Here is a 13,663-nt window from a genome sequence, read left to right on the forward strand (position 1 = left end):
TGCAGTGTTTATCAAAATGAATACCACATTTTTCTGATACATGTTGTTGCCGAAGGCTGTTGTATGACTAGCCTGGGGCAAAGGGATTGCTGTTTAAACTTGGGTCTGCACACCCTCATGGGGCCTAAACACATAGCCAGGGGGGTCTTTGAAAAAGTCCTGAATTTCAGACTAGTGGAGAATCCCACAGGAAAAATGCAAGTTGTCAGTCAAACCAGGCTTTATTTCAAGCTCAATTGTTTCATCATACCTTCTTTTATTTCTGTCTGCTTAGTGATGAGAATTTCAATTTTTTTCATTGTCTCTCTGTAGTCAAATGACAAAACTTTAGAGAGATTTAATTGGAGTCTGTAATACATGGGCTATTAACACAATGATAATTTTTATCTGTTATTTTAATCAAAAATACATAAAAAAATGTAATGCATACAAACAAAGACTTAAATGCAAGATGAGCATGCTTTTAATTTTTGAATTAAAATTTCTTTTGAGCTGTCCTGATATAATAATGAGAAAAATTCCTCTTTAAAAGAATGAAATTCATTCAAATAAAACCTTCAATTGTTGGACATAATCTTTTATGATTATTTTTTAGAAAAAAAAAATATTTTACTACTTCACTGCTTTAATAAATCATTTGAAAGAAAGTAATGTGATGCATTCAACTTGACAGAAAAGAAAATATATATTTAAAAAAAATAAATAAATAAACAGGAATTATATCCTAAGACCCCTGCAGACCTTCATGACTGTGTCAAGGTAAAAAATAATAAAACTGAAAAAAAAAAGAATTAATAATTTATTATATTTTATACAAAAAAATACTGTTAAATATTTAAAAACTTTTAACAAATAAATTGTGCACTCGCATGTATTCAAAGTGTATTCAAAATGTTTTTACTGTTTACTTACTGGTTAGAAGTTACATATTTAAGTTTCGTAATTAAACGTTCACTTTTCTTGAATATGGTATAAACGTTTTTAAAATCTTATGAAACCAAGGTGATGATAATATCTAAAGAGATAAAGATATTACGTAAGATATAATATAATATTGCATCTTCAGGTTCCTTATTGCTTCTATAAAAGATTGCTAAACAATAAAAATGTATTAGTAGGACACATTTTCAAAGAAATAAAAATCTTTTTTAAATCATCTGTTCAAAAGAAAATCAAAACAATGGAGGTATCTTAACGGTGAAGGAACTAGTTATCTAACACAGATTGCAGGAAAATCCCAAGGCAGGAGTGTAACCAAGATCACAATACTGCTCTATTATAATTATGCCCTTGGGTAAACTCCAGTGTTACGTCCTATGAGTGTCTAGGGGTTGTTTTCCAGAACATAACAATATTGAATGGTTGAAGAGCATTTGTCTGGGCCCTGCCACAGCACCACAACAACAACAAGATCTTTTTAACAAATTTATTACAGGCTAGTAAAGTGTAGCCAGGTTTCTTTTGAACAGGAAGTATAAATTAGGAGGGGAACAGAGGCTTCAGGAGGGGACAAGGCCAAAACAACAAACAAAAGTTCAGTCTAACTAGGGAGTTAAGTACTTACTAAATCTCTCAAAGAAAAAGAAAATCAACAACAGAATGTACGCTCACTCCCTGTCTAGCCACAAAACAGGAGGAAACTGGGGTGTATGAAAATGAAATGGCGCCCGCCTCCCTACAATTCCCAATCATAACTTGCAACAAAAACAAACAATCAGACGAATAACAGTTTTAGGAAAATAATAGTTTACGGCACTCGGTCACAACAGAGCAACAGGACTCTTAGCTTACGTCTAGCAGGACTAAGGAATTCACTAGAGAACAAGCAACTAGAGCATCAGCATTTTAAACCAAAGAGTTAAAATGTTAACAACCATGCAGATCCCCAACAGATGCATCACAGTTTCGACAAACTGGACCGGGCAGGACACAGATCATGCTCTGGAGAAGGATTCTCCTTGGTTGAGAGTTGTGCTCTGCTTTTATGCTGCCTCCCTCCTGGTTGGTAAGCAGGTGCAGCTGGGGGAGCAATCAGGCCACCTGCCAGAGTGGAGAGTGGGAGGAGCCAGCGGAGAGCAGGAGACACGCACATAACAACAGAAGGAAACACACAGTATCCTAAAGTCATGACAGAACTATACGTCTTTGTGACGTAACACCAGGTTTTAAGCATACTGTAAATCATGGCACATGAAAAGTGTTGTATAAATCACACAAAAAAAAAGCTTTAAATGTCTGTAAAAGTTCCTTCATCTTTTTTTATTTTGAAACGATTGAATTAGTGCCATCCAATGAAGTGTGTCAGGCTAGAGAAATATGGGTTTGTTTTCTTATCCAGATGGCTCTGTCCTGGGGCAAGCAGACACACTGCTGCAAAAGCGCTTCCATGACTTGGGCCAGAGCACAGACGCCTTCAGCTCCGTTCAGTACATGGGAACCCAAACCATCACTCCCCCCACAGACTACTCGCAGTTACTGCAGATAGTCAATCAGCAGGTGAACAACACATCCCAGCGAGCCCCGCGCCAGCCTGCCATTGTGTTCAGTGCATTGCAGGTACAGTAGCTGTAGTAGTAGTACTGTGTGTGTGTAAATAGACCCCAAAAAGAATTTAGACATTAAAAGCATTCATATTTGGTTCGATATTTTGTATCTAATGCAATTAGAATAAATTCATGTATTTAAAGGAATAGTTCAACTGAAAAATGAAAATGTCATCATCGTTTACTCATTCTCATGTCATTCCAAACCTGAGTTTATTTCCTCTGTGGGACACAAAAGGAGAAGTTTAGCAGAATGTTCACAATGCTCTTTTCCATACATTGAAAGTGAAGGGTGACCAGGGACTGTCAAGTTCCAAAAATAACTTAAAGTGCCGTAAAAGTGGTTCATTTGACTCTGTCTCTTTAAATATACATACACAATCATTCAAAAGTTTTAGGTAAGTATGATTTATTTTTTACATATACATTTATAAATGTGTACATTTATTCAGCAAGATTACGTTAAATTGATGAACATTTAAATAATAACAAAAATAGTGGCTTTTAAGTTGTTACAAAAGATTTCTATTTTAAATAAATGATATTCTTTGGAACTTTCTGCTAATGAAAAAAAAATGTATCACAGTTTCCAAAAAAAATATTAGGCAGCACGATTGTTTTCGACACTGATAATAATTTTTCTTGAGCACCAGGGTTATTATAGTTAATTAAAACTAAAACCATAAAACATTTAGTTTATCTTGATGCACTAAAATAATTCAATCTAAGGTAAAAAGGTAAAACTTGAACTAAATTTAAAACGAAAACAAAATATAAAAATAAAAACTAATTCAAAATATTAATAAAACGTGTATCTAAAATAACGCACTTAAGCACCAAATCAGCATATTAGAATGTTTTCTGAAGGATTGTGTGAAAGCCTGGTGTAATGATTGCTAAAAATTCAGCTTTTCCATCATAGGAAAATTTTTTATTTTAAAATATATTAAAATAGATAACTATTATTTTAAATTGTAATAATATTTCACAATATGACTGTTTCTACCATATTTTAAATCAAATAAATGCAGCCTTGTTGAACATAAGTGACTTCTTTTTAAAGACATCTTACTAATCCCAAACCTTTGAACGGTAGTGAATTTAAGTGTCCTAAACTAATTTTCGTGGTTAGTGTATGCATGTATGTGTTCACCTTTGTCCACTGAGCATGTTTCTGAAACTGGACTTCACTGCTCTGCTCTCTCTCAGGCCTTGAGCGACAGGTTCTGTGGCGAGATCTCAGATGACAAAATCAGCATATGCTCCTTCTTTCCTGATGAATATTTCACTTGCCCATCAGTCTGTCTCAGCTGCAAGTAAGTCCACACAGGCATAATGCTTCAAGCTATAGATTGAGTGGCCTTTTTTTTATAATTGCTGGTTGTGTTGAATGCACAGATGCATTATGTTTGATGCATAATAAATTAAGAAAATTGCTGCATTGTCACACATCAGACTCCTATTTCATCACATCAGCACCAAGCCACTTCATAATTTCATGATTTGGCAGTTAATAAAGTGTGTGTGTGTGTGTGTGTGTGTGTGTGTGTGTGTGTGTGTGTGCGTGTGTGTACCTGTTTTTCTATTCTGGTGGGGACTTAAACCTGAATACACACAGACTCATGGGGACTTGTGTCACGGTGGGGACCTAAATTGAGGTCCCCACGGGTAAACAAGCTAATAAATCACACAGAATTAAGTTTTTTGAAAATCTAAAAGTGCAGAAAGTTTCCTGTAAGGGGTAGGTTTAGGTGTAGGGTTGGTGTAGGGCAATAGAAAATATGGTTTGTACAGTAGAAAAAGCATTACGCCTATGGAGAGTCCCCACAAGGATAGCAAACCAGACGTGTGTGTGTGTGAGATTTAAAAGAGCAGTACTCTTAAAGAATACTTAAGAACTAGCTAATCATAACTAACCTCTCCAAAATCCCATGGCTTTAGTGTTCGGTGTAAGAACGGCATGAACCACCAGAAAGACAGGGTCCCACACATGGCTGATGGATTATGCCAGTATGCCCACCAATACAACAATAAAGTTATCATTTGTAAGGTAAAAACTCACTGTCATGGCCAGTTCTTAAGGTCAAGATTAATGTGTTTTGTTTTGTATTATTTAGTTTAGTGTTTTATTCCGTTTTTATTTTGATTAGTTTTTGTTTTAGTTTGTGCTTTTATAATTTATTTATTTTTTTTATAGGTGGGGCCCCAAATAAAGTTTTAGTTTTATTTATTTAAATTTTTTACTTTTTTATTACTTACATTTTTTTATTAGTTGTTTCTTGTGTTTTTATTTTTTGTGTGTGTTTGTAAGTATTTTGTTTATATTAATTTTTTTATTTTTATTGAAGCTACTCCTAAATATAATGTAGAAACTTTAAAATGCCCCTTTTATGCCATTTTTAAGGTTCCTAATATTGTTTTGGGTCTCCTACGATAGGATTACATGCATGCAAGGTCAAAAAATGCTTTTGTTTTCTCAAAATATGCATTTAATATCACCTCATTTTCTAGCGATTCTCAAATCACTCGTTCGAAGAAGTTCTAAGATTCAGTCTCTCTAAACACCCTCCTTTCCGTGAGCCTACTCTGCTCTGATTGGTCAGATGACCCAGTCTGTTGTGATTGGTCTACCGCATACAGCGCGTCACGATACGCCCAATGCCATAGTTCTGTATTTTGAACATTTGATAGAAAATATAAACATCAATTGTCAGTAAAATGACGTGTTTGTGGGCGGGGTCAAGTTGTTAGAGGCCGGCCAATGTAGAACATAGGTGGGAATTATGCAAATATGTTGATTCGAATTACTGACAACTCGTTTAGGCTGTACAGAGTAGATTCTTTATTTTGGGAGACAATAACTTTATTTATCGTGCACTTTCGGCTTTACAACTTTGCAGATCGTTTACATTCACAATCATACAGCTACATTACACACTGCATGAAAGGCAATATTGGAAATGGCATAATAGGGTCACTTTAATCTTCTTTGTAGCTGCTTTGCAACGATTTGTATCGAGAAAAGCGCTATACAAATAAACGTGAATTTAATTATTACTTTTATTATTATTATTTTGTATCTTGTGTTTGTAGTTTTTTGTTTTATTTTTGTTTTTATTTTTTTGATTGTTTTTGTATTTTCATTTTGATTCGTTGCATTTTTTATTTTTTTATTTTATAATTTATTAGTTATTGTTGTTTTATTCGTTTAACGTTTTGTTGAACTATTGGTATTCACTTTGGCGGTGCCAACATGCCATTTTTTTTCATGTAAAAAAATCATACAAAATTGAATTTCAATTAAAATTGCGCTTAGAGTTCATGAGATTCGCCACCTATTTTCTCTGTTAATTGAGGTTTTAGATTAATCAGTTTGCAAAAACTGTCCTATATGGATTCTCAATTTGAAATGAAAGGATAATGGATGGATGGAAAGGATGATAAACCATTTATTTTACCCATGCAGAGGTGCTATGAGAGCGGAAGAGAAGTGATTGTCATACCCAAAACATCTGCCTCTTCAGATAACCCATGGTTTGGTCTGGCCAAGTATGCGTGGTCAGGGTGAGTAAGATGTTTTTCTTACTGAAACTAGCCTCTGAAGCTGGTCCTCATCCATGCTCTGAACCCTGGTCTTGTTCTACAGCTATGTTTTAGAGTGTCCCAGTTGTGGCATCATCTACCGGAGTAGACAGTACTGGATGGGCAACCAGGATCCAGAGAGCAGTGTGGTGCGGCCAGAGGTCAAGCATGTCTGGCAGGGGGTGAGTTGTTTTTCTGTGTTCCCATCCATGTGCTGACTCCATTGATGCTCACAGTGGTTAATGTTGTTTTTATGCTTGTAGACCGATGCCTTCCAGACAGACCATCAGAATGCAGCTCAGCGGGTTTTGGATGGAATGACTTATATAATCCAATCAGTGACAGAATACAGCTCAGGCCCAACTAAGGCCGTCACTGCCTGGCTCACAGACCAGGTGGCTCCACCCTACTGGAAACCCAACGCTGAAATCATTGTGAGTTGACATGCCCTATAGGAATAGATGAAAGAGAATGTCAAATCACACTTATTTATGCCACATTAAAAATTTATGAATTTCATAGCATGCAAAAGATGTCAAAACAAATCTATTGTTTTATTATGTTAAAACATCACGTTTTTCTTTTTAGGAATGTCATGGTTGTAAGAGAGCGTTTGAGGAGGCGGAGAGGAAACACCACTGTCGGGCATGTGGGGAGGGTTTCTGTCAGGCCTGCTCCACTCACAGCATGCCAGTGCCCGAGAGGGGCTGGGACGGCACCCCTGTACGAGTGTGTGATGCCTGTTACCAGCAGGGAGGACCCCAGCACACTGGACAGGGTGAGGACATTGTTCTGCAATGGTGCACTAAATAATTCTTACACTTGCAAAGTTTACATTACCGATCAAAAGTGCGGGGTTGGTAAGATTTTTTTAATTATTATTTTTTTTTTTAAAGTCTCTTATGCTTAAGAGGCTGCATTTATTTGATCAACAATACAGTAAAACAGTAATATTGTGGAATATTATTACAATTTAAAAAATATTTTTTCCATTTAAATATATTTACAAATGTAATTTATAAAGCTGAATTTTCAGCATCATTACTCCAGTCTTCACTGTCACATGATCCTTCAGAAATCATTTTAATATGCTGATTTGGTGCATTGATTATTATCAGGGTTGAAAACGCTGTTTAACCCTCCTGTATGACCAAAAACTGGGTACAACTTCTGACCCATATTGTTTTCCATGCAATTTGCCAAAAATCTACAGTATGAAAAAATACTAAAGATTCATGTACAAACTGAAAACCTCTATTGTAGCTTGTTATTAAACGTAAGAAATTTTAATTCCCTTCTATTATATTGTGTTATTTCTGTTGTGTTAGGGGTCAATTTGACCCAGATATTTTAGTTCAAAATTAGCTGCACAAATTCAATATATATATATATATATATATATATATATATAGAGAGAGAGAGAGAGAGAGATAGATAGATATATAGTTGTTTATTTGTCGTCATGACTACAAGTTGTAACTGTTTGCACATTGAGGTGCAAATAACTGAGTATAAATAGTATCTTGCATTATTTGTACTATTTGTAGTATTTATTGCTTTTTTACTTCCTTTGACTGGTTCTCAAACCCTTGCAAGGGTAAAATGGGTTTCTCACACTTCTTTTTCAGTTCTGCAACAGTCTAGTAATTGAGATCCAAAATACTAACAACCAAAAATAACCTTTGACAGATTTGTTTGACTGTGAAACTCTAGCTAACACAAGTTAATGAAACAGTGAATGTTTCTTTGGATTATTCTGAAGACAAGTCTTAAAGTATTCATTTCTATGGGATTTGATGCTTTTACGGTACAAATTGTGCTAGTGTCCAAGTCCAACCCCTTCTGTGTTCTTACTTGTCTATGTAATGCAGAATATTTGGTCTTGTAAAAAAAATATGCAATATATAGTTATTGAGTTGAGTTGTGTTTTCCAAAACAGTTTTTAATGGTCTCAGTGTGGGATGTTGACTGGTTTGCTGAGCTGAGACAATACATTCTCACCCCTGCAGTGGCCATTACAGAACCCCGGACACTAGTCGCCCGCAGAGTGACAGAAGTAGCTCAGTCCACTCTGGATATGGTCTCCACCGCAGTGGACTACCCTCTATGTGAGCTGCCACTTAATTACACTCTGAATTTACACTAGAGAATTGTATTGTTAATGCAGAGCGAGTGAGTTTTTTTTAAACATCATGTACTCTTTACAGGTTTTGTAAAGGGAGTTGCGAGACCAGACTATTGGATCCCAGACCATGAGATCACCCAGTGCCACAGCTGTGCTAAACCCTTCACCCCCAGCATGCCCAAGCACCACTGCCGGGCATGTGGTCAGGGATTGTGTGGGAACTGCTCGACTAAGACCAGGCCAGTGCCGTCTCGTGGCTGGGACCACCCTGTGCGAGTGTGTGACGGCTGCGCTGACCGCAGGGATTCCCTTTGAAATGCTGTGCCTCTGTAGTGCCGCCGTAATACAGCCTGGTGCTCAGATCCAGGTTGTAGGCAGTTTTCAAACCTCAACCGGTGTAATCATGGCTGGGGGGAATATGAAACCCACTGCAGTTGCATAGACAAACACTCAGGCTCTTCAAAGCGTTAGAGAATGATGATATCTGGGTTATATTTCATCTCCAAATCAAAAGAGACAAAAAAAATTGTGGTCCTAAAATAGGTTAATTGTCTTAAGTATATTTTTTCCCGTTTGACTTTGGGATGAATAAACAACCCAGAAAAATTTCTTTTTTTTTGTGCGATTTGCGTGCAGAAATGAAAAAGAGGGAAATAGAAAATGATCGTTTTAATGGATTTTGATAGATTCTAGCTAATTGACTGTAGTGCTGGCACTGAAAACGAATTGCCTTCTAAAAGTGTTTTTCTGTAAATAATTTGTTGATTAAACATCTTAATGTTTCTATCCCAAAGATAAGAAATCACCTCCATAAAAGACAAGAGAGCAAGAGCAGTAAAGATCAACATATCTAATACACAGTTAAATATAATTTGAGATAAGTAGGAGATGTTTCACATCTAATCTAATTAAGAAACGTTTGAATATGAGATAGCAACCTTACCTTTTATTGGTACAGTTTTATATTTTATTCCAGGAACAGAGCAACAGAAGTAGACCTAGAATTCACATTCCAGTTCAGGCAATGCAGTTTATCACGTGATGAATCCTGTGAGTTCATATCTCATTGTATTTTTTTTATCAGCATTGTTCTTTACTACAAATTTTTTTTCTGAAACAACTGCACTTTACCTAATATTTACTATCATGGTCAACTTTCTTTAGTTGAGAGCCATATAATCTAATACGTAAGATGCAAACTGTGCATATAAAATGAAAATGGAATTATTCTACAGCATTTATAGTGCCTAATGGATCTCAACCACTATCTTGCGGGTGACATTTATGACGTTTAATACAGACTTACAATAAACTCAATGCAGATGACTGAATGTTGAGCCGTCACAGCAGGATAACTCCTAACATTTGTACAGCTAATAAAATGGCTTATATATGGCACTTTATTCATATTTGATTGGAGAGAATCCATGTGGAATTTCTTAAAGAGATAATTAACCCAAAAATGAAAATGATGTAATCATTTACTCACCCTCATATCCATAGTACACTTCCATATATATATATATATATTTTTTTTTTTCATATTATGGAAATCAGCTGTTTGGTTACCAACATTCTTCAAAATATCTTCTTTTGGGTTCACCAGAAGAAAGAAACTCATACAGATCTTGAACAGGTCATGAGGGTGAATAAATAAAGAGTTTTCATTTTTGGGTGAACTATCCCTTTAACGTTTATGTTATGTTGTTGTTGTTTTTTTCTTTTAACAGTTCTACTTTTTATATTTTTTTTATCTGGAATAGAACATTGTAGTCTTCTAGTATGAAGGGATTTAACCAAAGCAATGGTTTTAATGGTTTTGACTGGCCGGTACTGTTTTTCAGGCTTTTAATCAGAACATTAAAGTTATTTCAAAACAGCCTGCCCTCTTGATTCACAAGATAACAGACATCAATAGAAAATAATGGGTTCTAGCTCTGTAAGTGAACAAACACGAGGTCATCTGGAGGTAGAGGTCTAGATTTCCTGCTCAAGGGCCTTAAATAGATGAAGCAGACTCAAAATCTGATTTAAATCATGGAGGTTGTACTTGCATTTCCTCCATTTGTAACATTACTGTCTGGCAAACAGCCTGCCTCATCACATCTACAGGAAACTGTCTTGAGGGGTTTCAAGATTATAATGTCAGCACTTGTGTGAGTGTCATTAAGAGCATCACACACACTGTAACACGGGTCGGGTAACTATTGGGACCGTGGTATTATAACTGACAGTTCTCTTATGTCAGTCCTTTTAGTGGCCTGCGTTTTTCAGTTGCTGATACTGAAATAGAAATATTGTGTAACATTAAAAATGTATTTAATGTCACTTTTAATTAATCTTTGAATTAAAGTGTTTATTTACTTTTTAAATCTTACTCTTAAAACTTTGGAATGGTAATGTATCATGGTATTTCCAAAACCATGTTTTAAACATTGATAATAATAAGAAATGTTTGATAAGAATAGCATTTAATGACACATACTTAATGTACATTTTGAAGTTTATCACTTCAGTTAATCTGTCATTAATTTTTATATAATTATTTGTTAATACAAGTTAAAAATGTTATTCATTCCACATTATTTTCAGTAAAACTTTAAAACAAGCGATCACAAGAACATTAAACATAAAAGGGCAATACTTTGTCCTTGAATCAGTGTTGTTATTAACTGAAATGATTAAATATTACAAATCATCGAGGAGTTGAAATAAAATGTAAACGTTAGATTAAATACAAATTAAACTTAAAGAAGTTTAAATGTTAGAAATGTTGCTTTGGCAACAAACTGCAATAAGTTTAAGTACTAAAATACTAAAACAGAAATCAAAATAAAGCTAAATAGAAATATTTAAAATGATAAAGCACATAACAAAATGACAAAAACGCAAACTAAAATTAAGATGAAAAATGAAATTATAAAAATAAAAGCTCCTTCAAAATATTAATAAATGCTATAATAGTATATAATAATACTAAAATAACAACATGGTCCTGATTAAAAAAAATAAAAATAAATGCAATCAGTTGCACTACTACACTGTAACCAGCAGAGGGAGGCAACATTACTCTCAGAAAGAGACCCACTGAGTCCCCCATTGATTTAGGGCAGGGGTGCCCAAACTCGGTCCTGGAGGGCCAGTGTCCTGGAGAGTTTAGCTCCAAGCCCAATTAAACACACCTGAACCAGCTAATCAAGCTCTTATAGGCATACTAGAAACTTCCCAGCAGGTGTGTGGAGGCAAGTTGGAGCTAAACTCTGCAGGACACCGGCCCTCCAGGATCAAGTTTGGGCACCCCTGATTTAGGATTTCACTCAATGTAGGATCTTACACAGTGGACATTTTTATTAAAAAAAATATAAAAACAAAGAGGGCTGAACATGACAACAGACCTCACTCACTCAACACACTGGCAAAAAAAAACTGCAGTCTCTAGCTCTGGTTCATTTAAGGATAAAAGGATGAAAATAGCCCCATGTTACCTGACTCCATGTTTAATCCAAGAGTCTTTTATCATTTATGTTGTTCTTGTACAGGAAGTGAAAGATTAGTTCGCCAGACAAAGATCTGACATAAATACTTCAGCATTTCATTCTTTTATGAAAGTCTTTAATCTTAAGATGCATATTGTTGCACAAGAAATGATGTAATAATGCACTGCTAACACATTCCACAACTCATACCTTCATCATGACAGGAAACACTTCAATTTTAGGAGAATTCAAGATGGATTTATATTGTTGGTATAGATTTGGTCTTTATTGGTGTCATAGATAGATAGATAGGCACACTACTGTTCAATATACACAAAAGTTTGTGGTCTGTACGATTTTTAAAAATGTTTTTGAGAGAATTTATATTTATTCTAGTAAAAAGCAAGAATATTGTGAAATATTATAGCATTTTAAAATGGCTGTTTTCTATTTTATGTATTTTAAAATGTATTCTCTTTGATGGCAAATCTGAATTTTCAGCATCATTACTCCAGTCTTCAGTGTCACATGATCCTCCAGAAATCCTTTTAATATGCCGATTTGCTGCTCAAGATTACTGAGAAAAAAAAGTCCCTTAATGTCCCTTTGTGACAACTAGCCCCGGTCTCCCCTAAAAAAGATAGCTATCAAAAAGATAGAGAGAGGCAAAAGATCTGTAGGCATATTTATTGTTGCTTCTATGTTGTTATGTGATATTTGGGTCCACTGCTCTAAGTCTGAATCATGACATATTTCACTATAAGCTTGTTTATCAGTCTCTTAAAATGCATAACATCATTTGCACGGACAGATTAGTCCACTGCAGGATGCTGTCATGCAATTTGTTTTTATCTCCTGCAGCAGATGCACGTGCTGGGACAGTGAGCTCCAGCCGACAAAACGAACACCACATGCCAGTTCAGCAGAAAGCATTATTATAATTCCTTAATCCCCATTCATACATCATTTCAGCTGGAACAGCACTGACAGACAGACACTCTCAATTTGTTTTTTTTGGGCCAGTTTTATTTGAATTCACATATGGACTGTAAATAGCCTGCTTAGAGGACAAAGCACATTGCCAAAAAATAAATAAAAACTGCAGTGGATGCATCAATGCAGAATAGTATATACTCACCAGTGTCTTTTCTCATACTGGAAGCCTTTGTAAGTTTAATTTATATCCGGGGCCAGTGTTTTTCTTCTTACTGTGGCTTTTTTGGATGTTTATTAATGGTTGTTTTGCTTTCGTATCCATGGCAACTCATCCTGCACTGTCCCGTTTCTCCCTCATCCACATGGTCACTCTGAGGGTGCAGGACAACAAGAGAGTCACCGCCACCGAAACCATTCTCCCATTTTCTCACGCTTCCTCGGGGAAGACATGGCGCCTTGCTTGGGTCCATTTAACAATTCTGATCCTCAGCTTCTGCTGAGACACAATGAGGCACTAAGAGGCAGTTCTGCCAATCTGTGTGGTTGATGGTCTGTGACGATTTCATTTTCAAAAGGTCTATTCATAAATCTTTTCGAGGGGCTCTATTGGATTGTAGTGAACAAGAGGAACCATACAGTATAATAGAGCAGCACATAAGAGCAGTCACTTTTTTTTCATATATAGCCCCAGGCCATATTGAAAACATTACATCTTATTTAAACACAATAAATAAAATAAAAGATAAGAATGAAGAAAATTAAGTCTATTTTAGGCCTGTTTTAAACTGTGATTTCAACAATGAGAATACAATAGATCGCCTCGCTAGAATATTTTATATGTATGTATGTGTGTGTGAGTGTGTGTGTATGTGTGTTGGCTTGTGTGTGTGTGTGTGTGTATGTGTGTGTGAGTGTGTGTGTATGTGTGTTGGCTTGTGTGTGTGTGTTTGTGTATGTGTGTGTGAGTGTGTGTGTATGTGTGTTGGCTTGTGTGTGTGTGT

General features: G+C 35.6%; 1 protein-coding gene across 1 annotated transcript in view; it reads left to right on the forward strand.

Moving 5' to 3' along the window:
* LOC107678255 (zinc finger FYVE domain-containing protein 1) overlaps positions 1-8,767 on the forward strand; it is a 12,716-nt gene extending 3,949 nt beyond the window's left edge. The window contains exons 3-11 of the mRNA XM_016473464.1: positions 2,339-2,556; positions 3,753-3,859; positions 4,485-4,593; positions 6,010-6,107; positions 6,190-6,307; positions 6,389-6,559; positions 6,714-6,903; positions 8,135-8,233; positions 8,333-8,767. Coding sequence (XP_016328950.1) covers positions 2,339-2,556; positions 3,753-3,859; positions 4,485-4,593; positions 6,010-6,107; positions 6,190-6,307; positions 6,389-6,559; positions 6,714-6,903; positions 8,135-8,233; positions 8,333-8,565 — 1,343 coding nt within the window. The 3' untranslated portion in view covers positions 8,566-8,767. The remainder of the gene's footprint in view (positions 1-2,338; positions 2,557-3,752; positions 3,860-4,484; positions 4,594-6,009; positions 6,108-6,189; positions 6,308-6,388; positions 6,560-6,713; positions 6,904-8,134; positions 8,234-8,332) is intronic.
* The last annotated feature ends 4,896 nt before the right edge of the window (positions 8,768-13,663 follow it).

Source organism: Sinocyclocheilus anshuiensis, unplaced genomic scaffold (genome assembly GCF_001515605.1).
Source record: "Sinocyclocheilus anshuiensis isolate Anshui unplaced genomic scaffold, SAMN03320099.WGS_v1.1 scaffold1153, whole genome shotgun sequence".
Lineage (NCBI taxonomy): Eukaryota > Metazoa > Chordata > Actinopteri > Cypriniformes > Cyprinidae > Sinocyclocheilus > Sinocyclocheilus anshuiensis.